At 40.1% G+C, this 15,136-nt stretch overlaps 1 protein-coding gene across 2 annotated transcripts in view; it reads right to left on the bottom strand.

The window, feature by feature from the left end:
* The window catches only part of LOC126353802 (transmembrane protein 41B-like), a 53,338-nt gene that overhangs the window by 20,454 nt on the left and 17,748 nt on the right, over positions 1 to 15,136 (bottom strand). For both annotated transcript variants that reach the window (XM_050002899.1, XM_050002898.1), the window contains exons 3-4: positions 12,100 to 12,228; positions 1,384 to 1,582 (exon numbers count right to left, since the gene is read on the bottom strand). In XM_050002899.1, coding sequence (XP_049858856.1) covers positions 1,384 to 1,582; positions 12,100 to 12,228 — 328 coding nt within the window. The remainder of the gene's footprint in view (positions 1 to 1,383; positions 1,583 to 12,099; positions 12,229 to 15,136) is intronic.

Genomic DNA, 15,136 nt, shown 5'->3' with positions numbered 1-15,136 from the left:
GAGAAAGCTAACACTTTTACAGATGCCAACTCTGTAACTCACCAATTCAATGACCTGCCAGTCCGGACGGCCAGTATTTATACAGGCAACAGCTGGTCTGCAGTGCTGTTGCTACAACAAATATCACGTGTCGCATGCCAAAGTGTTCCCGGTTTTGCAACTAGCTGGGCACTGACTGGTAGGTGGACAGGAGCACACAGCGGGTAAAGCATCGAGCCCTCTTACCTAAGCAGCGTTACAGCTACAATTCAATTTTCTTTTTCAGTTTTTATGACCATCATTTCTGTTTAAGCAGTTGATTCAGAGAAACTCCATTTCTATGTCGTATTAGTTCTACAGTATGCCTAAACTGAGAGTAGCAATACGGAAATAATTAAAATAGGAGAAAGATGCAACTTTATAAAATATGTCCCAAATCTCCAATATGCATATTTAAACAATTTTGATTAACATGTAAGCACCCAAAAAAAAATGTGTAGTGATAAGGCAACCAACCTAAAAAGCTTTCCATGTCATACCCTAGAAGTTCCAATAGTATGGAAGACTAAATGCACACCAATTTTGCATTCCATGTTGCAATTGAGTTGATATATTTGTATCAACTGGCAAACCAAACTAAACTCGAGTTTGCTTTAGAATAAACTTACGAGTATAACAATTCCTCCCTGTAACTGTATAATTACTACTGTAATGAGGTATTATTGCGGTAAGCAGGAAGTGTAACATGTTTGAATTTTGCTTAAGTTTTAAAGCTAATAACGAAGCAGCCCTTGATATCTAATAGTTCAAGTGAAATTATTCTTTTCTATTTTGCAAGCCTTGTCACAGTGTTCAGTTGTATCCATCTATTGTGGTTATTTCAGGTCAACTTGCAGTCTTTTGTTCTCTTTCTGGTCTGCATTTAGTACAATGTTGCCTTTCTGTTCTGAAGTTACTACAGCTTCAACTGATCGACACACTTGGGTATATTTCTTAACTTCTCCTTCCCTACATCTCTAAATACATAATCTTTTTTTGACAAATCACATTTCGGTTTTTGTATTCAAATTAGCTTCCCTCAAATACTCACCTTTTTTCCCTTCAAGTCACTCTGCGCTACCTTAGCTTCATATTCTTTTTCGGATCTCACTGCCCCAGTGATTCGCTTAACTTCATTTGCTGTAAGACACAATTTTTGTTTTCTTGCCCTTTGAAAGTGAAAGGGTGACATTAAAAGTTGAAGTGTCTAGCTTCAGGTAGCATACTGTGTTAAACTGTTACACACTTGTCTCTTAAGGTGAACTGTGTCTTGCCACTAAAATAACAGGTATCCCACTGGGTATTTTCTAAAGCATAATATAGTAGCAACTATGAATAGGAACATGTATTTTTCATTAGACTTACCGTAGCAGACCATTTTGCAGCTCGTTCTGGCATGTATTTATGAATTAAGGGACGACCCAAAAAATGGGATAAAATGTAGCACAAAGTAGCACCAGTAGCAGAGCAGAAGCACACCAGTAGGAGTGCTGCAGGAAATGGAAACAGAAATCCAGACAGTATTGAGAGAGATATTGACCCTGGAATTGCAAATGTTTGGAGGCTGTAGGAAAGTAAAGGAATTTATGGTGAAATTTGCACCGTATCCAGCTTGCATAAATATAACACATACATGAAACTGCATTAGATTTTATGTACTTTTCTTCCTGTATATTGCATTAATCTGAGTGTTACTCCCCACATTTTGAGAACTTTGTGATAATTCCCACATTTTTCAAAACAATAAATTCACATTTCACACACTGCTTATCTTAAAATTGTATTTTTATGCATATTCTCCGAACTCATTTCATGAAAACTCACAATAAATCTCCTTGAGAATATCATTTAGAACCACTATAAACATGCACATCTACTTCTAGGCATTAAAAATCATTCAAGTTGTCTTTTCCTTTTTTTTGGATGGGGTGGGGTGGGGGGGTGCGGTGGTCGCGGTGGTGGTGGTGGTGGTGGTGGTGGTGGTGGTGGGGGGGGGGGGGGGCATATAACACTTGGTGACAGGTCTGTTGAGTAAGGAGAATTTGAGAGTCTCTCAAACTGTGATTTTGAATATAAATTTTAACTTGGCACAGTTAAATCTATCAAACACATACATGGTATAGCAACAAATCAGGTAATTTTAAAAGTGTTATCAAGAGTGAATGATTAGATTTACTTAACTGAAATACAAAAGACTCACAGTACACATAAAAGCATTTAGTTTCCAAACTGATGAACCAAAAAAAATCCTTTTTCCAAAAATAACACCTTAGATACCCACCATCCCTCTGTACGCACTGGTCAAATCTTCTGCAGATGCCGCCCATTACCTATTGCAGCATCTCCACAGGACTTCATCGTATTTCTATCCGAATTTGACATCTGAACTTTGAAACTGCATTTGGGCTGGGGAACTAAACATTTACGATTTAAAGTCGCCCCATAGAAAGAAAGCTCAGAGGCTGGCAGACCAGGCCATCTGACTGGCTACCTGATACCCCCAACTGTGGAGATAACCTGATTGGTAAAGAGGTTCCTTTCAGTAGTCATGGAATTTCGCGCAGTGTGACTGGTAGCTCCATTTGTTCACTGGAAAATGAGCTATTTCATGAGCTAAGAAGTTCTTCAAGATGTGAACACAGCATTCTCCTGTCACATTTACAGCCATTTCCCTCCCATCTTCATAGTACTACGGACCATTAATTGCAAAAGAAGATTTAACACACCAAACAGTAACTTTCAAGCTGTGGAGTGGTTTCTCATAGATTTTTTGTGGGTTTGTGTTAGACCAGTAACAGAAATTTTGCTTGTTAACATATCCTGACAAATGGCAATTGGCTTCGTCACCCATCAGTAAGCTGTTAACATGATTCTGATATCCATTAATCTACTGCAGAAGTGTGTGGTAAAACTGTAGTTAGTTTCCATAGTACTACTCCTGTGGTGCACCAACATTTGAATCTTGTAGTCATGGAAAAGATCTTTCTGTAAGATGTGTCTAACACTGCAGCCTGAAAGCCTGATTGACAGAGAATCACAATGCAAAGAGTAGCGTGGACTTCTTTCAAGGGCCTCTCTCTCTGCCGCTACGTTTTCAGTTGAGGGCACTGTTTTTCCACTGCCATCTCTCTTGTTTACACTCAAATCAATGGACTCAAAGTTTCGTACCAAGGTCTTGATGGAACAGAATTATTACAATGATTCTCTAACTTTATTCAAACTTCATGCTGAGCGATCACATTACTGTTGCTGTTTTTATATATCATCTTCACAGCATAAACAGGCTGCTATCCTGTCCAGTGATCCATTGTGACTAACGTACTTCAAAGTTCTCTACAAGGTGGCAATAGCATCGCTCTTCTCACTCCTTCCAAGATGTGGGCCTGCCCTTCATATCAAAAATAAAACAGCAATCAAAGAAAAAAATGGAACTCAGCACCAATCAAGACAAAGTACAGTTTCATTTAATAGTGGTTATGGACTGTTTTTATGGGATGGAAAGGGCGTTGTTCTCAAAGATTACCTAACAACAGATAAAAAAAATAAAATAAAAATAAAACAACTTGTGAATGACATACAAGATTTCTAGATCATCAGGAGGAAAAAGTGTGTGTGTGTGTGTGTGTGTGTGTGTGTGTGTGTGTGTGTTTGATTATATAACATTCCACATGGGAAAAGTATATCGAAAAACAAAGATGATGTAACTTACCAAACGAGAGTGCTGGCATGTTGATAGACACACAAACATACACACAAAATTCAAGTTTTCGCAACCAACGGTTGCTTCGTCAGGAAAGAGGGAAGGAGAGGCAAAGACAAAAGGATGTGGGTTTTAAGGGAGAGAGTAAAGAGTCATTCCAATCCCGGGAGCGGAAAGACTTACCTCAGGAGGAAAAAAAGGACAGGAATACACTCGCTGGCTCGCTCGCTCACACGCACACACACACACGTTTGTAATGGCAAAGAGTTTGGGCAGAGATGTCAGTTGAGGCGGAAGTACAGAGTCAAAGAAGTTGTTGAAAGACAGGTGAGGTATGAGCGGCGGCAACTTGAAATTAGCGGAGGTTGAGGCCTGGCGGATATCGAGAAGAGAGGATATACTGAAGGGCGAGTTCCCATCTCCGGAGTTCGGATAGGTTGGTGTTGGTGGGAAGTATCCAGATAACTCGGACGGTGTAACACTGTGCCAAGATGTGCTGGCCGTGCATCAAGGCATGTTTAGCCACAGGGTGATCCTCATTACCAACAAATCACTGTCTGCCTGTGTCCATTCATGCGAATGGACAGTTTGTTGCTGGTCATTCCCACATAGAAAGCGTCACAGTGCTGGCAGGTCAGTTGGTAAATCACGTGGGTGCTTTCACACGTGGCTCTCGCTTTGATCATGTACACCTTCCGGGTTACAGGACTGGAGTAGGTGGTGGTGGGAGGGTGCATGGGACAGGTTTTACACCGGGGGCAGTTACAAGGGTAGGAGCCAGAGGGTAGGGAAGGTGGTTTGGGGATTTCATATGGCTGAACTAAGAGGTTACGAAGGTTAGGTGGATGGTGGAAAGACACTCTTGGGGGAGTGGGGAGGATTTCATGAAGGATGGATCTCATTTCAGGGCAGGATTTGAGGAAGTCTTATCCCTGGTAGAGAGCCACATTCTTAGTCTGATCCAGTCCCGGAAAGTATCCTGTCACAAGTGGGGCACTTTTGTGGTTCTTCTGTGGGAGGTTCTGGGTTTGAGGGGATGAGGAAGTGGCTCTGGTTATTTGCTTCTGTACCAGGTCGGGAGGGTAGTTGCGGGATGTGAAAGCTGTTTTCAGGTTGGTGGTGTAATGGTTCAGGGATTCCGGACTGGAGCAGATTCGTTTGCCACAAAGACCTAGGCTGTAGGGAAGGTACCGTTTGATGTGGAATGGATGGCAGCTGTCATAATGGAGGTACTGTTGCTTGTTGGTGGGTTTGATGTGGACGGATGAGTGAAGCTGGCCATTGGACAGATGGAGGTCAACGTCAAGGAAAGTGGCATGGGTTTTGGAGTAGAGCCAGGTGAATCTGATGGAACCAAAGGAGTTGAGGTTGGAGAGGAAATTCTGGAGTTCTTCTTCACTGTGAGTCCAGATCATGAAGATGCCATCAATAAATCTGTATCAAACTTTGGGTTGGCAGGCCTGGGTAACCAAGAAGGCTTCCTCGAAGCGACCCATGAATAGGTTGGCATAAGGTATGTCTGCCCTTCAAAAGTGGAGAAGTTGTGGGTCAGGATGAAGCTGGCTAAGGTAATGAAGAAAGAGGTTTTAGGTAGGGTGGCAGGTGATCGGCGTGAAATGAAGTGCTTCATCGCAGCGAGGCCCTGGATGTGCGGAATATTTGTGTATAAGGAAGTGGCATCAATGGTAACGACGATGGTTTCTGGGGGTAACAGATTGGGTAACGTCTGTCCACATCAAACCTATCAACAAGCAAAGGTACCTCCATTATGACAGCTGCCACCCATTCCACATCGAACGGTACCTTCCCTACGGCCTAGGTCTTTGTGGCAAACGAATCTGCTCCAGTCCGAAATCCCTGAACCATTACACCAACACCCTGAAAACAGCTTTCACATCCCGCAACTACCCTCCCGACCTGGTACAGAAGCAAATAACCAGAGCCACTTCCTCATCCCCTCATTCCCACAGAAGAACCACAGAAGTGCCCACTTGTGACAGGATACTTTCCAGGACTGGATCAGACTCTGAATGTGGCTCTCCAGCAGGGATACGACTTCCTCAAATCCTGCCATGAAATGAGATCCATCCTTCATGAAATCCTCCCCACTCCCCCAAGAGTGTCTTTCCGCCATCCACCTAACCTTCGTAACCTCTTAGTTCAGCCCTATGAAATCTCCAAACCACCTTCCCTACCCTCTGGCTCCTACCCTTGTACCTGCCCCCAGTGTAAAACCTGTCCCATGCACCCTCCCACCACCACCTACTCCAGTCCTGTAACCCGGAAGGTGTGCACGATCAAAGGCAGAGCCACATGTGAAAGCACCCACGTGATTTACCAACTGACCTGCCTACACTGTGAAGCTTTCTATGTGGGAATGACCAGCAACAAACTGTCCATTCTCATGAATGGACACAGGCAGACAATGTTCGTTGGTGATGAGGATCACCCTGTGGTTAAACATGCCTTGGTGCACGGCCAGCACATCTTGGCACAGTGTTACACCGCCCGAGTTATCTGGATACTTCCCACTAACACCAACCTGTCAGAACTCCAGAGATGGGAACTTGCCCTTCAGTATATCCTCTATTCTCATTATCCGCCAGGCCTCAACCTCCGTTAATTTCAAGTTGCCGCCGCTCATACCTCACCCTTTCAACAACTTCTTTGACTCTGTACTTCCGCCTCAACTGACATCTCTGCCCAAACTCTTTGCCTTTACAAATGTCTGCTTGTGTCTGTGTATGTGCGGATGGGTGTGTGTGTGTGTGTGTGTGTGTGTGTGTGTGTGTGTGTGTGTGTGTGTTTTTTTTTCCCCTTAAGGTAGGTTTTTCCGCTCCCGGGATTGGAATGACTCCTTACCCTCTCCCTTAAAACCGACATCCTTTTGTCTTTCCCTCTCCTTCCCTCTTTCCTGAAGAAGCAACCGTTGGTTGCGAAAGCTTGAATTTTGTGTGTATGTTTGTGTGTGTATCGACCTGCCACTGCTTTTGTTTGGTAAGTCACAATATCTTTGTTTTTAGATATATTTTCCCACGTGGAATGTTTCCCTCCTATATATGAGAGAGAGAGAGAGAGAGAGAGAGAGAGAGAGAGAGAGAGAGAGAAAGAGAGAGAGAGAGAGAGATTTATCTTAGTTGTACAAGATTTAATGGAACTGTTCAACACACCACCTTTTTTGTGAAGGATTGAAGCAGCTGATACACTATAGTTTGAAGCTGTGAAAATTTAAATTAATTATTACAATTTATTTATTGTTCTGTGGGACCAAATTAAGGAGAAGTCTCCATGGTCATGGAACAGGTCAATACATCAAATTATAACATGATTGTAGAAACAGATAAAATGAAATATAAGAAACATAATTCAGGCGACAAGTTGTTAATTTAAATAAAGAAAATCAAGAATGTAACACTTGAATTTGCTTAATTTTTTAGCTCTTCCAGGAGCTCCTCCACAAAATAGAAGGAGTGAGCCATGAGGAAACTCTTCAGTTTAGACTTAAAAGTGTTTGGGCTAATGCTAAGATTTTTGAGTTCTTGTGGTAGCTTATTGAAAATGGATGCAGCAGAATAATGCACTCCTTTCTACACAAGAGTCAAGCAAGTGCATTCCACATGCAGATTTGATTTCTGCCTAGTATTAAGTGAGTGAAAGCTGCAAACTCGTGGAAATAGTCCAATATTGCTAACAACAAATGACATTAAAGAAAATATATAGTGTGAGGGCAATGTCAGGATTCCCAGACTATTGAATAGGGGTAGACAAGAGGTTCTCAAACTTACATCACATACAGCTCGAACAGCCCATTTTTGAGCCAAAAATACCCTCATTGAATCAGAAGAATTACCCCAAAAAAATAATACCACACGACATAAGCGTATGAAAATATGCGAAGTAGACTACTTTTCTGTTGAAGTGTCACTTATTTCAGATACTGTTCTAATGGTAAATAAAGCAGCATTTAGTTACTGAACAAGATCCTGGACATGGGCTTTCCACAACCGCTTACTATCTATCCGAACGCCTAGGAACTTGAACTGTTGTGTCTCGATTATAATATGCCCATTCTGTCTGATCAAAATATTGGTTCTTGTTGAATTGTGAGTTAGAAACTGTAAAAACTGAGTTTAGCATCAAATTATTTTCCACAAGCCACAAACTTATTTCATGAACTACATTATTTGTTACTGTTCCAATATTACACACAAGATCCTTCACTATCAAGCTGGTGTCATTGACAAACAGAAATATTTTTGAATCACCTGTAATACTAGAAGGCATAACATTTGCATAAATAAGAAATAGTAGTGGCCCCAGCACTGACCCTAGGGGAATGCCCCACTTAACAGTGCCCCACTGGGACTGAACATCACTACCACTCTCAATATTGCGGAGAATTACCTTCTGCTTTCTGTTCTTAAAGTAAGAGGCGAACCAATTGTAAGCTACTCCCTTACTCCATAATGGTCCAACTTCTGCAGTAATATTTTGTGGTCAACACAGTCAAAAGCCTTCGTTAAATCAAAGAAAACAGCTAGCGTTCGCAACCTTTTATTTAATCCGTCCAAAACCTCACAGAGAAAAGAGAATATAGCATTTTCAGTTGTTAAACCATTTCTAAAACCAAACTGAACATTTGACAGCAAATTACGTGAATTTAAATGCTCCAGTAACCTTGTATATACAACCTTCTCGATAGCTTTAGCAAACACCGATGGCATAGAAATAGGTCTAAAATTGTCAACATTATCAATGTCTCCCTTTTTATAAAGTGGCTTCACTAGCGAGTACTTTAATCAGTCAGGAAACCGACCACTCCGAAAGGAAAAGTTACAGATATGGCTAAGTACCGGGCTAACATATATAGAACAATACTTCAGTATTCTGCTAGATACTGAATCATATCCATGAGAGTTCTTGGTCTTTAGTGACTTAATTATTAACTCAATCTCCCTCTTGTCAGTATCATGCAGGAGCATTTCAGGTAACAGTCTCGGAACACTTTTTTTCTAAGAGCGCTATATGATTCCCTGTTGGGACTAGGTTTCTATTTAGTTCACCTGCTATATTCAGAAAGTGATTATTAAATACTGTACATATATGCAACTTATCAGCAACATGGACATTCCCACTACACACTGATTCTATATCCTCGACCTGTCTCTGCAGACCAGCCACTTCCTTTACGACTGACCATATGGTTTTAATTTTATCCTGAGACTTAGCTATTCTATCTGCATACCACATACTTTTTGTCTTCCTAATAACACTTTTAAGCACCTTACAATACTGTTTGTAATGGGCTGCTGCATTTAGATTTTGACTGTTTCTAACATTTTGATATAATTGCCACTTTGTTCTACAAGATATTCTTATCCCTCTAGTCAGTCACCCAGGCTGCCTGTTTGTGCTAGTACCCTGTTTTGAACGTTCTAATGGAAAGCAACTGTCAAAGAGCATGAGAAAAGTCTTGAGAAAAGCATTATATTTATCGTCTACTGTATCAGCGCTAAAACATCTTGCCACTCTTGTTCCTTTATAAGGTTTACAAAGGTCTCTACAGCAACTGGATCAGCTTTCCTAAACAGCTGATGACTATATTTAACACGTGTTGCAGCACAGAAACCTTTTAGAGTTAAAATTTGTGTGTCATGATCTGAAAGGCCATTCACCTTTTTGCTAACAGAATGTCCTTCTAGTAATGAGGAATGGACAAAAATGTTGTCTATGGTTGTTCTACTGTTCCCTTGCACTCTCGTTGGAAAGTATACGGTTTACATAAGATTGTATGAATTAAAGAGGTCTACCAGCATCCTCTTCCTTGCACAATCACTTATACAATTAATATTGAAGTCAGCACATATAGCTAACCTTTTGTATTTCCTATAAAGTGAACCAATAACCTCCTCTAGCTTTAGCAAAAATGTTGTGAAATCGGAGTCTGGGGATCTATAAATACCAACAGTTAGAAGCTTAGCTCCGTTAAATTTAACCACACCTGCACAACATTCAAACACCTTTTCAGTGCAGTACTTTGAAACATCAATTGACTCAAATGGGATGCTGTTTTTCACATACATGGCTACCCCCCACACCGCAAAGAGCTCCTCGAAAAACTGCCAGCCAACCTGTATCCTGGTAAAGGAAGCCTCTGAATTATCTCCTCATTTAAGAAGTGTTCAGATATACCAATAATTTCAGAGTCAACATCTATAAGCAGTTCACTAACTTTATCTCTAATACCTTGTATATTTTGATGAAATATACTAATTCGCTCATTACTCAGATACCTAAGCTTTGTCAAAAGTGGTTCCTTTGTTAGAGAGACTTCCCTTAAGCAGGAATACCTATCAGCTGACTTCAATCTAAAAACGGTGCAGCTCTAACACCCACTACTGCAGGAATTAAAACAATAATACTTATTGCTTTCCATAATTATCCAGAGTTAAAATTGATAGAAAAATGCTTTTGTTTATGAAATATTTATCGACTGAGTCTCTTTGGTTAGGAAACAGAGATTATGTTGATTTTATATACATTAGATTTGTGCACAAGTTCATAGTGTTTTTACATAAGTTTAATTAACACAGCAGATACACTTAATAGGTACTTCAGTCATCAATAATATATTTTCCTTCACTATTTACAACAATTTGCCAATCCTGGGATAACTTTTCGATTCCACGACTGTAGAAATCATGTCATTTTGAGACGGACTCATCAAGCCACGTTCGGAAAGAATTTTCATCTGGGAAGGAATTTCCTCATACACTGTTCGACAAAGAACAGATAATGTAAACGTCTGAAGGCATAAGATCAGATGAATAACGTGTGTGCAGAATGACTTCCCAACCCAACACCCATATAGCATTTTTGCCAGTCTAGCAGAATTTGGGCAGGCATTATTGTGGAGTAGCATCACTTCACAAAATATTCCTGGTCGCTCTTCTTGGGTTTCTCTGACCGATGTTTCAGTTGTTGACAATAAGTCAGTCATGATGGTTACACCTCAGAAAAGCAATTCATAGTATACAACACCATTGCTGTTCCACCAGATGGGTAACAGTATCTTTTTTGGATGCACAAAGATCTTTGTACAGGGAGTTGCTGCTTTGTTTGGGCTCAACCATTCCTTTCCTTATGTTAACACAAAAGGACCATTTCTTGTCACCAATAATGATTCAAGATAGTAATTGATAATGTGCATGCAGAGATGCACATATGGCTGATTTTCGTTTCGAGTATTTGGTACCCACATACATCTGATTTTTGAACTTTCCCCATTGCTTGCAAATTTCACATGATAGTAGAATGATCACAGTTAATCACATCTGCGAGTTCTCAAGTACACTGATGTGGAACACTGTGGGTTAATGCAGTTAAATGGATGTGAAGAGTCACTAATGTCAAAACGATCCTCTTCAAAACAAGAAAATGATTTTCTCACTGTGCTCTGTCCAGTGGCATTATCACCACAAATGTTTCTGACTGCCTACACTGCTCTCACAACTCTACTAAACTCAAACAGAACAATATGTCTGAGATATTTTGATTCTTCCACTTGGCACTTCATTTTCTAATGTTCATAGTGCCACTCACTAACTCCTAATGACAAAATGACTATATATAAACGCAAATAACAACAGTAAACTATAAACAAAAAATGACATGATAAATAAACCAATTGCAACTGGCGTACCAACATAAAAAACCAACTACGAACTTATATCTTTGTAGGTATGTAAACTTTGTGTATCTCTGTTAACTGGCAATAAGTAGTTAGAGTCAGATCGTGCAATGATTGATTAAGTGTCTGTTGTGGTTTTATGGAGTGAGAACATTTAGTCTGTGAACTGAAAATTTTGTAAAGCAATGTGCGTGTTTCCTGGTGTAAACACAAGTTTGATGTTCACTGAAAAGTTGATGTAAAGAAAGAAATCTGCATCATATTATTATTTCAATGTACATATTTCTAAGTTACAGGTCAACTATGTCTCACAGGAAGGAGAAGCTACTATCTAGAAAAACAGCAAAATAACAATTACGATGACCGCGATGTTACGTAAAAATAATAAACTTTGATTATTCTACCAGCACTTGGTCATACTAACATGTATTTATTATGCAAAAGCATGCGAGATCCGTAGTTTGCAAAGTTTGCTCATTTCTTTATTACTACAATTATTGTAGTTAACAGAGCAAGGCTTGGTTTAGAAAGCTGGACCATAACAAATAATAAGTGTATTTTCAAAATAAAAATTCAATCTTTCAGTGAGAGACCAAGAGTTTTTGACTTTGTCCTCAAACATCTGTCAATACTAAGACACTACTACTTGAAACTAATTTCCATAATACCAAAGCAATATTGAAAAGGATACAAAAGGTAAGTCACAAAAACAGCACCTAGCACTTCAATAAAGTATCGGTCCTTGTATTTATCTAGCACCCGACCTAATTGTTTTGCATCTTCTATATCCCTTGGTAATTTAATATGAGGTTTCTCGTGCCTGAAAAAGAAGAAAATACAAATCCAAAATATTACATAAGTAACTTAGACACTCAATTCAAACATTATTGTTTGTGTAAATTACTTAGACACAATACTGAAAGTAGGACAAGGAATATCAACTGTTTACAGACATAAGGCCAGTCAAGATAAACTATATTTTTACTACAGTTTCACTGAGAACATTGTGATACAGTATTTATGAGACCAAACTGAACGGATAAGACATAATTGAAAAGTAGATGTAGAAGGCCAATTTAGCTCAGTATAATTACCTGAAGACATTAGGGAGTTTATCTGATGATAGTGAAAGAAGGAGAAGGGGTGGGAGGGGTAGAGTGGGGGAAAGAGGGAGGAGGGGAGGGGGGGGCAGAGAGAGAGAGAGAGAGAGAGAGAGAGAGAGAGAGAGAGAGAGAGAGAGAAATAGCAGTGAATGGAGGGCAGAGAAAATAGGAAACGAAGTACATGCTGTAAAGAACAAGAATAATTAACACGGCTGAAGTTGCTACAGAGAAAGAAATCGTCTCTCTACTAACACTGTTTAATGTTCTTTATATCTTGTATACTACCTATTTGAACCAACTCATCTTTACAGAGTACACTGAAAATTGCTTGAGGAAATGAAACTCAGTTGCCAACAGTGCAGGTATTCTCGGATGGAGGACTTCACACATGATGAAATGGGGTCCTCGATACATCTATCATTTTTCATTGGTGAACAATACAGGAACCTACTGTCCAGTCATGCGGATCTGTTTGCCCACCAACAGAAGCCTAAAGGCAACCAGTACAAAAAGAAAAAAAAGATAACTGCTCTTGAATTGCATCAAAATTGTTTAATGAACATTTAATGGACATGAGTGCATGTGTGCCACTCTCCCCCACACCTCTTTCCTAGTTTACCTGAGCTCATTCCCACTGAGAACATCAGGGATGTCAGAGTGAAATGAGTGCACTTCGAACACAACTCCATCAGGTCTCTGCAAGCCATAGATCAACTTGACTTCCCAAAACTTTCAGTGTTCCATGAACTCCACGCAATGATGTGCTGGCGATGCCATCCAAATGAAAAGATATGGGGGAAGGGTGGAGGATTGCCATGTGATGATAGATAGGTGAATGAATATACTCATTGTCCATGACTGTATAAGTTACTCCAGGCAATTTATAATACAAATATCCAGTGGGGAAAGGAAGAGCATCAATGCACTTCACACTGTGATTCTAATCTGTCTCTGACTACACCCGCCTCCATAGCTGAGTGGTCAACGTGCCAGACCCTCATGTGGGGGGGACCTGGATTCGGCTCCCAGAATGGCCAGGGATTTTTCTTGGTGGGAAGACTGGAGTGCTCATGAGATCAACTGAGGAGCTACCTGACAGAGATAGTAGCCCTAAGGTTGGAATGTCAAAAATGGTAAGGAGTGGTCTTTCACACTGTATCTGATGACGAATGACTGAGCATGTCTTAATAGTTTATTAATTACCGTGTTGTCTTCAGGGTGTGATCACAGGGTTTCCTTTTCTTTTGTCTTCAAATACAGATTCCCAGAATTCTAATAAAGTTGCCTCATGTGTGGTAAATGATATTTTTTGTACAACATGTTTTTTGTTTTCTTGTACTGTGCAAACACATCCACCACAAAACTCGCAACTCCTCTTTCAATGTCTGCATTAACTTAGAATTCATATAAATATCAGACAAAGTAGAATATCCTGCTGACATGCAACAGAATGATACAGTGTCTTTACCATCAGGATTTGAAACAACTGCTTCAACTTTCAATTACACAACACATTCTCTGAGTGGTGCTCCCTAAGTGGCTAACCCATGAACTCAAAAAGATTTAAGACTTCATTAATGAAGAAACAGAGAAAAGTTAAAAAGCTGATTTTAAGGCTTCAGTCATTCTACAAAATCTGCCCCACTTGATTACAACACACACATCATTCATAAAACCATGTAAAGGTGTCATAAAATCCCTCCTTTGGGATGTTCTTCAACTGGTGCATCACAATTGCACCATCGGGGTTCTGTCTTGGTGAACCATCAGAGACCCTTTTTGCAATGTTGTTTAGTGGTAGGTTTGGATTTATAACACCAAGTATCACCACTAGTAATGATTTTTTCCCAGAAAAGAATTGTCCATGGTTTTCATTTAAGTCCTGTCACATCAGGTATACAAATGTAATTATTTTTGTTTGTGTGAGAAACTTTGCACATACTTTTCTCTTCTCCAAAACATTCTGGGAAATGTCTTGACCACTCCATTTAGAGATCTGCAGTTGGGGTGACTGTTCTGTTCAAGATAAAATGGTGACCACAGTAATGTTGCGAGAGGAAGTAGCTGTGTGGTCACAATTTTGGAAGCTCCTAGCATCAATGGTCTACCTCGGAGAAGCACGAAGTCCTCAGAAAGAAACTTCCACATGGGAAAAATATATTAAAACAAAGATTCCAAGACTTACCAAGCGGGAAAGTGCCGGTAGACAGGCACAATAAAATAACACACACACACACACACACACACACACACACATATACAGACACAAGCAGACACACACATATATATAGAAACAAACTTCCACATGGGAAAAATATATTAAAAACAAAGATTCCAAGACTTACCAAGCGGGAAAGGGCTGGTAGACAGGCACAATAAATAAAACACACAAACACACACACAGAATTTCTAGCTTTCGCAACCGACTGTTGCTTCTTCAGCTTTTTCTTTACAAATGTCTGCTTGTGTCTGTGTATGTGCGGATGGTTATGTGTGTGTGTGTGTGTGTGTGTGTGTGTGTGTGTGTGTGTGTGTGTGTGCGCGTGAGTGTACACCTGTCCTTTCTTCCCCCTAAGGTAAGTCTTTCCGCTCGGTAAGTCTTTCCGCTCGGTAAGTCTTTCCGCT

Source organism: Schistocerca gregaria, chromosome 3 (genome assembly GCF_023897955.1).
Source record: "Schistocerca gregaria isolate iqSchGreg1 chromosome 3, iqSchGreg1.2, whole genome shotgun sequence".
Classification (NCBI taxonomy): Eukaryota; Metazoa; Arthropoda; class Insecta; order Orthoptera; family Acrididae; genus Schistocerca; species Schistocerca gregaria.
This window is presented reverse-complemented; position numbering and strand designations above follow the sequence as displayed.